At 43.2% G+C, this 16,460-nt stretch overlaps 1 protein-coding gene across 1 annotated transcript; it reads right to left on the reverse strand.

Annotated features, from left to right (window-relative positions):
* Nucleotides 1-1,117: 1,117 nt before the first annotated feature.
* PTBP1 (polypyrimidine tract binding protein 1) lies at nucleotides 1,118-16,208 on the reverse strand. The gene is made up of 13 exons (XM_084276248.1): nucleotides 16,142-16,208; nucleotides 15,068-15,240; nucleotides 13,904-14,050; nucleotides 12,554-12,724; nucleotides 11,684-11,794; nucleotides 11,142-11,316; nucleotides 10,453-10,530; nucleotides 9,014-9,162; nucleotides 6,331-6,364; nucleotides 5,693-5,785; nucleotides 5,104-5,320; nucleotides 4,802-4,879; nucleotides 1,118-4,410 (listed from the first exon to the last, which is right to left on the reverse strand). The coding sequence occupies exons 1-13, from the start codon at nucleotides 16,161-16,163 to the stop codon at nucleotides 4,278-4,280; spliced, it is 1,581 nt and encodes a 526-aa protein (XP_084132374.1). The 5' UTR covers nucleotides 16,164-16,208; the 3' UTR covers nucleotides 1,118-4,277.
* Between the last annotated feature and the right edge of the window lie 252 nt (nucleotides 16,209-16,460).

Here is a 16,460-nt window from a genome sequence, read left to right on the forward strand (position 1 = left end):
CATCACCCCAGTGCTTTTCAAACCCAACCAGGAGGCAGGAACTGTCTTGGTGCTGCCAGGCAGCCACGCACAGGGCTCAGCACCCCACCCAGCAAGGGCAGAGGCAGCCAGCACAAACCCCATTATGCTTTTTAGGAAGGAACAACCCCTTCCAGCAGCACAAGGCCACAGCCAGACCCCACTGGGTAAGGGGGGAGGCTGAGCCAGGACCCTGCTGCCTGTGAAATCAGCTGTTAAGGCTGATGGGGTCACCAGACATGCCCAAGGACAGCCAGCCCCACGTCACTTGGTCCCTGACAAGGGGCAGTGCTGGCCCTGTGCACAGCACACCCTGGGGCAGGGGGCTGCACCCCAGCTTTGCTGGTGGAGGGACTGGTACAGCAGCCCCAGGCAGCTGAGGGTGGGCTCATAGCATCACAGCACAGTCTGCCCTCTGAGGGAGCTGTCTGTCCATCCCACCAAGCTCCTAGAGTCCCCCACTCCCTTCCCTGGACACTGGGGGATGCCTGGCACCCTGGTACCCACCTGCCCCCTCAGGTCTGCACCAGGAGTGTCCACCTCTGCTAAGGAGCTGGAACCAGTGCTCCCAGAACACCCCTGGTCCCAGGGCAAGCTGAAGGTCACTCCACAAGCCCCCCAACCAGCACCTGCCTGAGAGCCCAAGGCCCAAAATGACCCTGCAGGAGTTGAGGAGGAACCTCACCCCACTCACACCGCTGGGAAACTACAGCACATCCAGCTCAGCCAGAAAGCTTTGACACATCTAAAGCACAACACTACAGAGAGTATTACATGTTTGACTTGAGAGTGGGTTATTTCATGGATATTAGCTAGAACATATGGAAAGTTTAGGAACATGAAGTAAAAATAAAAAGTGTGGAGCAGGACAAAGGCAGAGCATCAGTTAAGGCCCCACAGCCTCCTACCTCCAAACCCCTTCCAGCATCCAGCCATCCCACACACCCCCCTCCAGCACCAAGATGGGAACGGGGCCACACTCTGCCAGCCCAGAGGTATGTGAAGAGTCAAAGTTACATAAAATGAGGCAGCTGAAATTACATTAGAAGGAAAAATCAGAAGCAAAATAGGCACAATAAAAAGATAGGAAAAATCAGAAGCAAAGAATACAGAAGAAATTTATTGAAAGCACAAGTACAGACTGGCCAATAACTGCTTTCTACAATGTGAACAGTAAATAACGGAGCTACAGAAAGGTACAAAGGTTGTTATAAAATAGTTTTAATTTCTTTTTGCATTACAAACATTCTTTGAAAGAGGCAATGGAATTCTGATGTCGTGAATGCTTACCCTCCCCACCCCACCTTCCACAATACTGAACCTGTAATAGCTGTTATCAAAATATACAATTCATCTGTTCACCATAAAAAACTGGGTTTTGCTGCCCCCTCATGTCTTACAACAGGTATAAAAAAATTATAAATATGTACACCCTTTTGTTACTCACATTCTTTACATGCAAACACAGGGATCCAAAGGAAAAACCCCACTGCCTGGGTTCCGGGTCACCTCTGCTCACTGCTTGGATCCTACAGAACACGTATAGAGCCTGTGGGCTGACCACATCAATGCTAAAAGGCCACCAGACAGACAGCTGTCACTCTGAGAAGCCTCTTCCCCCATGGTCTGGGGTGAGGTTGATTGAACACGCTGGAAGGTCAATCAGTGTTCCCCTCAGAACCCTCTGGAAGGCCGGTGCTCCCCGGCTGCAGGAGGACTGGACTTTCCACTTCAGAGGAAGGGAGATGAGCAAATTAACTCTGACACCAAAACTCTCTCAACACCTGAATTTGCCCTCCTGAAGGCAAGGTGCTGGCAAGGAGACACAGATCTTTCCAGCGAGGAGGCAGATCACAAGGCTTCACTAACAGGCTTACTCAGATTTAGAGGTAACTGAAACCGGCGCCGACTCGTCAGCCCAACGGTTTTCTCAGCTCAACTGGGGCACCACTTTCATTGAAGATGTTTTCACACTCCTCAGCCACAAGCCAAAGACTAAAGGCAGACAAGGATTACCCATCTCATGCCAGCAACCCAAGCTGAACCCTCACACTCAGACTTCACGAGCTTCTCCAGCATAATTCACATCCTTGAGAGTTCAGGGAGGAAACTAAGAAAAAGTTAAGACTTTTCCAAACACTCAGTGCCAGGCAAGTCAAGAGCTTCCCCCACACCAAGCAAGGAAATCGTTAACTTGCAACACTAAGACAATTAAAAAACAAACTTTGGTCCACAATTTGCAGAAAAACCCTGAAAAAAAGTACAAGATTCTTGTTATTTTTTGTTTTTTTTTTTGCATCCGAACAGGTTGCAGGTTAGAGGGAAATGTAAGGCAACATCGGATTACACGAAATAGAAGGCAGAATGGCCTGGGAAAGAGTTGTAAGCCAGAAAAAACAAAACACCAAACCCAAATGGTTGTATCATTGGGAAAGGAAAAAAAAAACCCCACAATGATCTGCTGCATTCTACTTTTCATAAATTCCCTTCCTAGAACTTAAAAAGATCTGGGCTTATAGGTTTAAAAAAGTAGAAAAAAAAAAAGAACCACTTTAGCCTGGGTCCTGTCACTTCAATTCACAAGCTACCTGTGCTTGTTTTGCTCACTTGCTTGACAAGTCTGCTGCTTTGCTTCCCATGTTTTATCGATTTCGTTACATTACCCATCCTCAGTCATGACCTCAGCCTGATAAACTAAATTCCTGCCCTACAGTTTCAATTACAAAACAAAAAAAGGAGAGAGAGAGAGAGAGAAAGAGAGTACAGTATACAAGGGTAATACCACAAAGGAGTAAATTTAGATTACGTTTATACCATCTTACCATTCTATAAAAAGGTACTTAAACTATTTCTTTTGCATATAAAGAGATTAGAATATTTGGTCAACTGGAAATATTGCTAGGCACAGATGACAGCGACGGCATCAAAAAGAGTATAATACAAGAATTAAACCCAAAAAAAAAAAAGCTCAAATGCTGAAGACATGCTATAAGAATGATGGCAGAGCTACATTGGTCTGGTTAATCTCAAATCAGGGGCACGAAGGTGACTCACATGAACACCTTTCTAAACGTGGGATAGCCAATAACTCCTCAAATCCTAGCCAAGTATTTAGATATGTACACACACACACACACAAATTTTGACAATGTCTTAATGATTCGTCTTCACAAGTGTCCAACAGTGGTTAATTTAGTCTCTTGATCAACGCTCTGGTGAAGGGCAGAGCCCGTTGACTCACTATGACAATGGAATGTAATTTGTCTTGGGAATGCTTCCCCACCCAGACCTTTCTTCTGAAGTCTGAATGGACAGGGATAAAGGATCTTAAGAAACTCCCACAACTTGAGGGGTTTTGCAGATGGTGATAAACCACAAGCAGATTGGAAAAGTGGCATGAAGACACATGATACTCTGCAGGGTTTGAGACATTTCACAACAGTGGGATACAACTGCCTCAAAAAGAAAAAAGAGTCAAAAGCCCAGTATTTTCTTTATCCACTTTGCCAGCTTCACTCGTCCTTGGCTACAAGCTGATCCGGTAAGCCGGAGCTCGCTCAGTTTCCCCTCAACTCTCCCAAATCCACTCCCTGCAGTTCAGATGTTTTCCCCAAAGAAGTCAAAAGTTGGTTTTTTTTTTTTTAAGGCACAGGATAGCAGATGCACAGTTAAGGTAGGAATCAATGTGACAATTTTTGTGCTGGGTGAGTTGGGAGCCTCCTCTACACCGTGCGTTTCGCAAGATCCTGATTCAAAAAGGCGCTAAAAGTGAGTTTACACAGTGGTTTTAGGTCTTTTCAAGGCATGGATGGGTAAAGAAAACCAAAAAGGCATCAATATGAAACCTGATCAACTTGTTAGGATCTGCTTCTTTTTTTTTTTTTTGGGTGGGGGTTAGGGGAGGAAGGAGCAGGAGAGGAGGGGAATTTCCCAGAGCAGGTTTCCAAAGTGTAAACTTGAACTTGTGGTTTTGATTGGAACAGTCAGGATTGGTACCCATCACCGCAAGGTTAGCAATAGGAATTAAGATTTAGTTTTTCTTTTTCTTTTTTTAAAAACCGGTAAACTGATTTCTCTTTAAAAAAATAAAATCTCTGGTCTCTTTAAGGTCACTTCAGCTGCATTTTTAAAGTGGCTTTTTTTTTTTTTTTCTGGAATGATGGAAGTTGAAACCCTAGTGTTCAGCCTTTGAAGGTTCAAGGCTGAACTCAAAGAGGTTTTAAGTCAAGTCCATTTTTGTCTCATGCCTTCCAAAGCTTTTAAATGGTGGACTTTGAGAAGGACACACGCAGGTGATGGTTCTCACCCAGGTCATGGTTATGGAGGTCAATGAGGGACTGAATGGCTTCTTCCACAGAGCCCATCTGGATCAGAGCCATCTTCCTGTCCTTCCTGTCAAGACACAAGTTGAAGTCACATTCAGCACTGCTGCATGAGAGTTTGCCTAATGTAATGCAAGTTTTCTTACCCAGCACTTGAAGGTCAGCAGAAAATTAACTCCCCAGGTAACTGCAATATTTTTTTGCTATGAAAGGAGGTATCTACATGACAGACATCTGAGCTTCTCACTCAGATACCCCAGTCTTTGTTCATTCACATCACACACTCAAATCCAGGGCTACTCTGGAATGAATTCTCCATCCCCAAGAGTCAAATACTACATCAGTGTAGACTCTGCTCAGCTTCCTCTCTCTGGCATTCCATCAGAACTAAGCGCATCTAACCATCACACACTGAGGAACCCAGTGTAAGGGGCTGAACAGAAGAGAAAAAACACACTTACTGGAAGAATTTGAATCCTTTGACCATCCCACCATTGCTTGAAAATAACATCTTGAGGTCTTCCTCAGTTATTGAAGGTCTGAAACAAGTGGTTTTTCAGTTAAACGTACACCAACAGAGAAAATTGATCTCTACAATCAGTTCTCACCAGATCCTTTTCTAAGTTTTCTACCAGTAGCTTTTTGGACTGGAAAGGAGCCACAGAAAGATGGGCAAGCTTCCCTCCTGCTACCAGCAGAAAGCTGACAGTGGTTACTTACTGGGTTTACAAACACTGTTTTACTCAGCCATGCAGATACTTACGGAATATTGGACAGATGAAGAGTGGCAGAAGGAGGAAAGATGTTCTGGAAATTTTTGGAGCCTGGTTTCTTGAAGCGATGTAGAGGAGAATTGCCATAGTCCTTAGTCAGACCGTGGTCGTCCTGCCCCTCACGAGGGAGCTGTACTGTATGGTGCTTGGACAGCGTTATACGGACCGGCTTCCCGTGAAGCTTCTGGCCATTTAGATGGCTCATGGCTGCAACAGTTAAACACAGTGCTGACTGCAACAGCAGTTTTGTGTGTGTTCATTTAAAAATTCAAAGCCAGAACTTCCTAGTTCTTCCCCACACAGGTACCATATCCTTCAGGAACTGCACAACAGGCACCGTTACCTCTGCCTTGTTGTGTTGTTTAATGTTCCTCTAGATTCCCTCTCACAAACGAGCTGTAACTTCCCCAGAGCTGCCTCAAACCCACACTACACATGCAGGGAAAGCAGTTAAGTGCACAGATACATTCAAAGTTTGGGTCTTTTTTTTCTAGAAGAGAAGACAGTACTGATATTAAAGCTTTCATTATCCATTACGTCTCTTAACACTAACAGTCTGATTCTTTGAAGCTTGCTTACCAAGCTGGGCCTGGTTTCCATCAGCCATCTGAACTAGGGCATTGTCTTTCTTATTAAATAAAATCTTCACCCTGTGCACATCACCATAGACTCCTTCAAAAAGTGAGGAAACAAGAATAGTCTTAGGCAAGGTGAAAAAAAAAACCAACCCAACAAAGTCTCATTCAACTTAACATCAGCTAATCAACCCAACAGCAAAAAAAACATTCATTCACAACCAGAACTGATCTCATTCCAACCATGGCTACTTATTCTGCTCTAATTAAGGAAAATTCGTATGTAGCAGAATAATAATGGAACAATACATTAAAGAAAAGATACTGGGTTTCAGCAAAAAGCAAAAAAATCTTACTGCCAGAAGACTGGACAATTTAGCATGCTATCACAATTTAAAACTCTTATAAAAAAAATAAAGACATGCAAAGCAATAAACCATGCATAACTGAACATAAAATAAAGGCAAACTAAATTAAATAGCAAACTAAGTAAACAATGTAAAAACCAAAATTATGCATTCAAAAAAAAAACAAACAAAAAGGCAAACTGCAAACTACATTTTTTTTTTAGAAAAAACAAAAAAAGTAAATCTCAAATAAATGAAAAAACAAGGTAATAAAAAAGTGTGAATAATAACATACCGAAAAGAATAAAGAGGCATTGGGGTGTAGCTCTCTTTAGAGAACAGCAGAGCAAGGCAGCGGAGGGACAGGGAAGAGGTAAGGAATCGAAGGGGAGAGCGAGGTTGCACAAATCGTCCACAACGAGGAAGGGCAGAGTCCCCACAGGAAATGGCGAAATTGGTTGATGGATGATGAAGTTTTCAAGATGGTTAATATTGAAGGGCAGGTTGGTTTCCGAAGAGCAGGGTTTGTGTTTGGTTTTTGGGTTGGTTTTTGTTTTGTTTTGTGGTTTGTTTTTGGTTTTGTGTTTTGTTTGTTTGTTTTTTTGGAAGGGGAATGTGTTTATTTGGTTTTGGTTTGTTTCAAGCAGCAACAGGAAGCAGAAGTACCGTGCAGTCAGTTGGCAAAGAAATTCCGGATCAGGGGAAGAAAAAAAATTCAGGGATGGGGAGAAAAGAAAAAAGTAGCAAAAAACACAGGTCAGTAAATACATAAGGAAAATATGTAGTGTTCCATCAGTCAAGATTTATAGATTCTACATACAATAACTTGTTTACAGAAACAGTTAATAGGTTTTACCTAGTGGAACACAATGATAAAGAAAAGGCATTTTTATTGAAGATATACAAAGATGTAAGAGACAGTATGACAATGGAGTGACATCTGCAGGTTTGGATGTTGAAATGGCAATGGTATTCCCCCAAATTTGCCTGCCAAGTCCTTTCTCTGATTGCAAGCATTTCTTAGGATGAAAAATGAGTCCATGGCTCAGCTAAACACAGCTGCTTGCTGCTTTCGGGCCTGTGACATAGCAAGCAACCTGTCCTGCAATAGTCTGTGGTGACAGAACAGGGCAAGTCTGAATTTAGATTCCAATCTCTGCCTTTCAAGTAGAAATTATCCATCTAAGGGCCGTGCCACCACAGAAAGCCTCAGAGGTCTGGCAGAAGTGCTGGCTACAAAGCAGCTCGGTACCTCATTTGCAGAGAGGCTGGCTCCCTTCCACCTCTGTGGCCTGAACCCCAAACCCGCTGTTACTTATCCCAAAAGGCATCTCTGCCCCAGTGACATCGCTGACTTTGCATTCAAAGTAAGAGTCAGGGCAAGCTGAGATGCACTGGCTGCTTCTGCTCATCATGGAAGAGAAAAAATTGAGCAATTTCAGTTTCTACAACTCCAATTCAGTCACACACAATCACAGAGTAGTCACTCCAGAGAAATACTGTCTCTTAACTAACTGGTTGTGGCACAGGTAAGTTTCTACAACACTGATTATACAGGCAATGGAAAAAGTTTCAGGTCTGTTAGTTCACAGCTTCAGTACAAGTATCAAAGTCTCTCTAGCCCAAAGATAAGCTGGATGGATAGCAGAGAGCTCATTAAAAAAAAACACAAGGCATGAAATAACTGCTTGCTCCTACTCAAGAACTGTGTGCACCAGTCACTGCCCAGAGCTGTGAACTGCTAATTCCAGCAGTACAGCACAGTCCTTTGGCCTGTCTCTGCCACCCAGACCATACAAAATGACCCCAAGGAGCACACACTTGGCAGTATGACACTAGTTGAGAGTGATGGATGTCAGCTCTTAACATTGAAGACTTCTGTTTGAACAGCAAGTCATCCAAACCAAAGCTGTATCACAGTTCCTGCTGTTATTTCATGCCCTGGAGAAAATGGTAACAACAGATAAAGAGTAGTCCAAAATACTGATTCAATTGGTTCATCTCATCAAGAGTTAAATATTTTGATCATTCATCACATCCAGACTTTCCCTTTGATGCAAAAGAGGTTTTGTGGTTACTCTGACATCACTGGTAAGTTTTATAGCTTTGCAAAGTAGTATTAACTTTTGTGCACAGTCCCACCAGCTCGAGTGTTTCAGCAGAGACTCATCATACTCTACTGCACACACTACAAGATTCTACACTTTCAATCCAACAAAGAGCCAAAAACTGACTGAAAAAAAATCCAAGATACCCATATAAAACTCTATTATGCTGTCTTTCATTGAAAAAGGTTTTTGGTCAAATATTGTTGGCTTTATTTGTAATGAAACCCAAGTATTACAGCTCACTAAGTTAAGTAGAATTGAAAATGTAAACTGTGAGCTGTTATGGGGTGTAGCTAAGGAAAAACTTCCAGGGATCTTGGAAAGGGAAGATGTACAAGCACATGGCAGAGGGAATACTGCACAGGTGTAAGGTCAAGCTGGCAGGGGGTCCAGACACTACACAGAAAGAGCAAAGGTCAGAATGAGCTCTCTGTCCTTCTGAATTAATGTATTAAAAACCAGAACATGCTAAGGAAAAGAAAGGACAGACATGACTATTCTCTGACCCAAGTGACACTACTCCACAGGAATGGCAGGGAGACTCCAAATAAAAAGAGGGAGTGAGGGACAGGCATTGTAGTCTGTATGGGACAAGACCAGGCAGGCAGCATCCTTGGCTTTGAACTAAAGAAAAGCAAGGTTTTCATTTGAGATGGACTTTCTCATTTCCCTTCAGCAACTAGAGTACTGATCTGCTTTTTGAGTTTTAGAGCTGGCAGAGCACGTCATCTGCTTTCCTAGTTTTGCCGCTTCCTTTAGGAATACAGTAGGATTTCACTTTCAATGAGTTTCAGCACAATCCAGTTCAGAAAGTGAAAGCAGAGGTAACAGGAAGGAGAACAAATAAAGTAAAGTTAGGACTCCACTAACCTCAACATTCAGATTGCTAACCAGCAGAACAGCATTCCCTGCCCCAGTGAGGCCAGGAATGGCAATCCGTCCTGCTGCAGCCGCTGCAGCTGCTGCTGATGGGATAGCCAAAGGAGCTAGTGCTCCATGGACATTGGGAACTGACAGGCCTGGAAATTAAAGAATATTAACCAGTAAAGAAATCATGTACTCTAGTGTATTTGCTGCACCAGAAGGGAGACAACACCTTCTGTAGCATGCACAGGGATCATTCGAAACACAGTGACCACATTGGAAGAGCAACAGGAGCCTCCAATCCTGGTGCTGCAGGAAATGTTACAGTTCATACAGTGTTTGCTCTTGCAGTGCCTGGTGCTTAGCAGGTGCCTCTCAGAACTATCTTGTTGACTACAATCTTTGGCATGTTTCACCAGAAGCACAATCAGCCCAAAGCCTCAGCTCTGGCAATGCAGGAAAGGTATCAAACACAAGTGCATTCCTGAGGGGCTTTCCAACCAGTGCATGCCAAACCCCACAGTTCTTTAACCATGCACATTACAATCCCACACTGTACACTAACCTCAGCTAATCTCTTAATGGAGAAACATTAAGGGTTTATTTACAGGCATTTCTAGGTTGCTCACAGTAACAGCTGGCACCTCTCTATCAGCCCTCCAAAGGGAGGAGCTTGAGTTCAAGAAGCAATTGCCAGTAACCAATTAGATGAAATTGCTTCTACACGTGGCACTGTCTCCCTCCCCAACAGGATATGAACAGAACATTAATGGTTGGAGGGTTTGGGCTGGGCTTGTTTGTCATAAGCAAGGAAATTACATCACCTTACAAGAAAGTCAACACAGATACACTGAAAACCAAAGCAGTAAGTGTTCAGTTGAGCAGTCCAATGTGTGTCTTTAGCATCAAAGTCTTTAGTCTCAGACACTGGGCTACTTCTGGAAGCAGCAGTAACATTTTTACCTGCACTGAGCTGTAAGCTTTGTAACACAAGTGTAACAGTGTCTGTAATGAGTCTTGTGTTTAAATTCCAGCTTTACTCAAAGTTAGGAAAAACCAGAGAGAGATTCCTTGCTTTTGACCACATTTACAGCGCTCAGAGTGAGCTCCCACCCTCTGCAGCCACATGAGGAAATTCACAAATTGGAAAAACTTGATCTCTTCCCCCAGTTATTTTAAATACTGCCTTTACTGTCTCTCCCACCCCACTATTCATATTTTCCTCTTGTCACCAGGATATTGCCTAGCCAGAGGCACTACAGCTGCACAAAACATTCCCAGTTGAAGTTTATGTACTGAAACACCATTTCCTTTCGTGCCCAAACGCCAGCGTTTAGAATTTACATGACTATCCCCAACAAAAATATCACTACTTAGCTTTAAAACATCAAGATACTTCAGCAACAGAAAACCTGTATGAAATTTCAACTTACGAAATACAGTACCTGCAGCCTGGGGAATTGCAAAGGTGGGAGGAAAGCCAGCTCCCGCGTAAGGAGAAGCAGAGATTATTCCTGGGGCACCTGGGAAAGACAGAGACATTACAGAGGGAAAGGCAACAGCAGGAGAAGTCCAGACTTCTCTGGAGCACCGTGATCTGTCCTTCAATGTAAGCATTTGGTTGAAGGATGAACCTTAAACCAAGCAGTGATTCAAAAATGCCTCTATTATAACGCTGAACTTAAAAGAAGTTAGAAAAGCCATTCCTCCCCCAACGCTGTGGCTCTGAAACAGCTGGTAGCAACAGCTGCTGACCAGAATACAAGCCAGTGGCTCCGCTCCTGTAACTGTCCCACCTCACCAGAGCTTTCAAAGTATAGGTTACCACACCCCAAATCATGGCCACGTCCATACTGGGGCAGGTCAGCAGATGGCACCAGAAGCACGGACAGCTGGAAAGCCTTAGCCAGCCCTCACCCAAATGGAGAGGCACTTGTAAAGCAGCAGCATGCTCCCACATCGGTATGTTCCTACTAGCATTTTGCACCAGCTCAACTCAGTAGTTCCCAAATTTCCCCCATTAATCACACTGTATTTAAAATTCTGCATAACCAGATAGACCAAGATTACATCCCTCCTTCCCCAACTGACACACATGTATTGGTTATACACGTCCCCCTCTAAGAGCTCTCACCAAAAGCAGCTGCCATGGTCTGATCAAGAGCGGGCTGGTTATCCCCAGAAGGCAGGTCTGGTCGGGTATAATCTCTGCTCTTATCATTATTGTATTTTACATTGAGACTTGTGAGCTTTGAGAAGTCAATACGCAGCGTACAACAGGCATTGTAGATATTCTGTCCATCTAAAGACTGCAAAGAAACAGACCATTCTTCATCCATGATGCATTTAAACCAAGACCACAGCAATAGATCTCTGAACACAGGAGGTGTTCCACCATCCCAGGTGCCTGTGCTATCTTCAGATGGATTCAGATGGAGTGGGTATCTTGCTTCGTGTAAGGAAAGCACTGCCTCATTTCACCCCTTCCCTATTCACCTGGGTTAGCCACCCTGCTCTTGCTGGAGAAGTCCCCTCCTGCTCAGAGGTGTGATTGTGCCCACAGGGCAATGCTCCCCTAAACCTGGTACAGCCACCCAGCACTCTGAAAAGCTCCTTTCTAACAGGGACCCATGGTTACTAAAAGCAAAGTGAATTCAGGTACTTAGCAGTACTCACCAGTTTGGCATGCTGAGCGCTCACTGGGTCAGCATACTGTAACAGGGCCTGGAATTGGTTGTTCTTGGTGAATGTAATAATTTTCAAGACTGTACCAAATTTGGAAAAAATCTGCAAGATAACATTTGCATTTCTCATTATCACATTTTCAGTAACTCAGTAATTTCACATCGATCTCCATTATTAGAACCAGAAACAGCAATTTTGCTTTGTTAGCTTCCCAACTTAAAAAAATTAAGGTTTTAAACAACAGCATGGGCCTTGTTTAACCTGGCCCATGGCAGACTAGAAGAACACTGGGGTGACCAAACTGCCCCCTTAATAAAGTTCTTGTTTCATTACAAATTCTTACATGGGAATAATATTCACATACACCTTCAAACTGGAACCTTCCCACAGGAGTTTCAGGGATTCTTATAAGCAGCCAGGCATACATTTTATGAAGTTAAGCAACCACAGAGCAGGAACTTTCCAAACAGGCTACTGCCTCAATGACTCCTGACACTGTTTCCCCCCACCCTCACACAAAGAGGTGTAAGCAGCTATTTCTGCTAAACCCCAAACAGAACTCAAAGAGCTGTCCTAGAAACGTGAGTATTTCTCCCTTGCACTGTACCAGACTGCAATTGAATTAAAAAGGATCAGCAATCAAATCTCAGGAAATTAAAGTCTGGCCAGATTTGGACCAAAAATAGAAGAATCCTGTGTGGGTGTCAGGGTCTCCAGAAAGTAGAATTTTGACAGCTATGTTCAGAATTTGAATTGTATCCACACGCTGTTAGAACAGATGGTTCAAGTACATCCATTTACTGTTTGTTGCTACCCCTTCCTCCAGAACACTCCACAAGAAGTTGTGGCAACGTGTTTTACCTGATGCAGAACATCTAGAGTGACAGGATAGAAGAGATTCTCAACAATGATCCTCAGGACAGGGCTCTGGCCAGCCATTGCCATTCCTGCATCTACGGCTGCAGCGGAGGCTGACAGCGCCAGGTTTCCAGACTGAACAGAGTTCACTGCTTGGAGCGCTGCTTGGGCACGCTGCAGGACCAAACATTCTGTTAGACTGACATTCCCACTCTCAAAAACACACATCCAATTTTTTCTTTAGCATCCTATCTGTAAGCTACTAGCAGCACAGGAAGCAGACTGCTGTTCTAAGGCTGGGGATGCAATGACTTTAGCAGTTTGAACATAGTATGGTCCACACCTCCATCTGTAAGAGTGATGCAAAACCACAAACTAGGTGAAGTACTTCAACTGCTAGTTTTACTCAGCATCTATCAATACAACAAAGTTATTCCATTATTTAGAAGAAAGGAAAAACTAGGCTCTTCTGTGGTGAAGCACCATCTCCAAAATACTACAGAAGCTGGCAAGGCTGGAAGATTACTGCATGTTTGCTATAGGGATCCAGAGTGAAAACTGACTTGGAGTTTTCCTGTTGAGTCCCCCTCTCACATTTAACCTTATGATGTGCTCTGTAGCAGGTTCTGGCTTGCTTGGGTGCACTGAATAGCAGCATTTTGTCTGCACAGCATTAGGTGCTCTGATCCTGATGCAAGTCAGCCTGAAAAGTGAGAGGAGGCAAACTGGATGTACTCAGCAGCCAACCTTGATAAGGAGGCACAAGTAACTTGAACTTCTTTCCAGTGTTCCTGTCTTGAAAGATTGCCAAGAACAGTTGAACTGAAAAAGGCAACTTTTTACCCTAAGCAGAGCACATCTTGCAGAGGAACTCAGCCCAAAACCTTGGGAACTGCTGCAGTGGAGTGCTGCCTGCCTCAAAGCTAGCACTAACCACCAGACCGCACTCTACTGCAGAGAAGTTTTGACCCATCAGAGCTTCATTTCACAAATCTCTTCCAAATATTAGAAAAAACATCCTAAAGCACTAAATATTAATGAAGTTTTTAGACAGGTATTCAGTTACTGTTTCTAAAGGATGCTAAAACACCACTTATCTCACACTTGCTAAGCATTTCCTTCCCCTGACACACTAAAGCCATTTCAACAGCTCATTTCACAGCCTGCTGAGGCTTTGGAAGAAAGCTGTTCTTAAAAGGCCTTTTTCCATAAGCTCTTGTGCTCCCCTTTAGCATATTGCACCAAATCTGAAAGCCCTCCTAAGCCCACAGCAGCAGCACAAATCAAAACAGCAGCAGAGAAGCATCTCCCCCCCTCCCACCAGGTACAACAACGTAAAGAACAAAAACTAACTGCTTGGTTTGCAGAGTTGTCTGTCTTGAGCTCCTTGTGGTTGGAGAACTGAATATAGATGGGCTGGCTTCGAAGGACTGGAGTGACTGTGGTGTAGTAGTTTACCATGGTGTTGGCTGCCTCCTCCGTATTCATCTCTATGAAAGCCTGAGCACAAGGTCAAACCCAACACTGACATATCAAAGCAGCTCACACCAGCAGACAGCATCAACACCCAACAGCATTACACGACCGGTGACTTTAGGAGGAACTTCCAGTTGAACTGTGACTCTATTTGATTTTCACAACTGTGTTTACACTGAATTGGTTCAGAACCAACTGTGTGTAGAAAGAAAATTGAGGATCTTCACTGTCCAGACTCATTTAATGTAAGGTTTGTGGTCTCACCCAAAGATCCCCACAGTATATATTTAGAGAATGGGCAGTGACACAAGTGTCTGTAACACCACAAAAAATACAGCAGCAACCCAGATTCTTAACACCTGTATTAAGCAGCTTTCCATACTATGCAGAGCAACAAGCCCACTCACTGTTCCATGCCTCTATGGTCTTCTCTACTTCAAAACAAAAACATAAGGGATCATGTAGCAAGTCATTACATTAAGTACTTCTATATAATCACACCATGCAATGTATCAAGAGGCACATTTTCATAATTAAGATTAAAGACTCAGGTTTTTAAGTGATGATTAAAGTTGGCTTGCTTTTTTACGCCTTCATTTGCAAGACAATTTTCGTTACCAAATTAGTGCACACCTCCTGCATTACCCAAGAGTGTTTCAGCTCTACCCAGCTAATTTATTGTATCTGTAAAGGGGTCCTTAATATGCAAAGTGACACTGATGGTTACTCAACTGTCAAGCTGGCTTGAGTGAAAGAGGCCAACTCATGTCACTGCTGTCCAAATAATTTACCTGGTCTGTAATTTAGAAACCAGGCGTAATGCCAATTATAAGTAACAACCTATAATTATGGGCTTAGCTCTTTGTACAGTCTGAAAATAGTATTTTCTACAGCTCATGGGACAGTCATGGAAAAGTAAAATAATAGTAAGCAGGGGTTATTGACTCCTAGTACAAGTTGTTTAAACAACTGTCACGTATCTGGTTTACTGGTGACAAACTCATCAAGCCTTTGACATAATTTCAATTACAGAGACAATACCTGGTTTTTTCCTTTCAACATGAGAAGATTTGTGACCTTGCCAAAAGGTAAGCCCAAAGAAATGACCTCTGCCTCCGTGACATCACTGGGGAGCTTACGGACGTGGATTACTCGGGATGGGACCCCAGCACTTCTGCTATCACCTTTGAATTTTTTGCTGTCGTTTCCATTAGCTGTAAAAAGCAAGAGTCACTGCTCAGAGTGGGGTTTTTTAAAGAACATGCACACACTTAACCACCTCTGACATACAGCTTGTGCTCCCCATCCAGTTACTGTCCATTACAGAGAAACTCAACTCTATAGTCAAATTTAACAGTCTCAAGACACATGGTTTTACTCATTTTCACTTTTTTTTTCCCCCAAGTTCCACGATGTCAGTGATGTAGCCAAATGCCACAGCAATGGAATCAAGTCTCCAGTGGCCATTTTACAGCCTGCTAGCAGTACACACCCACATTTCTAAGCCACTGTGGCTGGTATTCTCAGCAATGAAGCAGTTTGAAAGGGACATCTTAAAACAAGTGATGGTAAAACAAGTATGAACTGTAGTTTTCGAGCAGCTGGCAACAGGGCAAAATGTCAGCAGCCCACCACAACCAACTCACTGAGACCATCTAGCAGGGAGGCCACAGGGAGATGATGGACAGTAGTAGCTTGCAGCCACACAATTCAAGGCACAGAGAGGGAAATTCTGGACTGAGCACACAAGGACACTGTCTCAGGTGGGACTGCTCACCTCTAAACAGTGTAAGACTCCCAAAATAGCAGCAAAATGTTACATACAGTCAGGATAATGTTACATGAAATACAACTATGCTTTAAGGGTAACAGTTTACAGCAAAACCTGCACATTGTAATTCTGTAAAATCATTTTAGCAACCACCCTGCAACAGTTTTCAGTCTGCTAAGCTTTTAACAGCATAGGGCAGAAGTTTATTACTGGCACTGTCCTACAAAAGGCTAACAAGTACTAAAAATGAAGAGATTTTAAAATTAAGGAGGCAAAGCCAGACTTCCTCATAGTATTTTTGCAACAGTTATCAATTGCTATTCTTTTTTTCTAGGCAATATTACCTGCAGAAGAGTTGCTGCTCATGATAAAGGGTCCGTTAGTAACACAAGTAGAGAAAAGCTCGTCAGATCCCCGCTGGAAAAGAAAAGATGAAAGGTAAACTGACAGCATTTTTACTCTATTCAGGTACTCCTAAAGCAGAACAATTGAGATTAAGGTGTAGAGAAGCTGACAAAAGTGTAAGTGAAAATATACTGTCAGCAGGCAGTGAACCTCACCTCCATCATAAATTAAATATAAGTAAGATCCAGTTTAGTAACTGAGCAGCACTATCCAATATCTCTTTTCAGCCAAGCATTAGGAATCTAGGAGATGAAGCAC

This window comes from Gallinula chloropus (genome assembly GCF_964237585.1).
Source record: "Gallinula chloropus genome assembly, chromosome: 28".
Lineage (NCBI taxonomy): Eukaryota > Metazoa > Chordata > Aves > Gruiformes > Rallidae > Gallinula > Gallinula chloropus.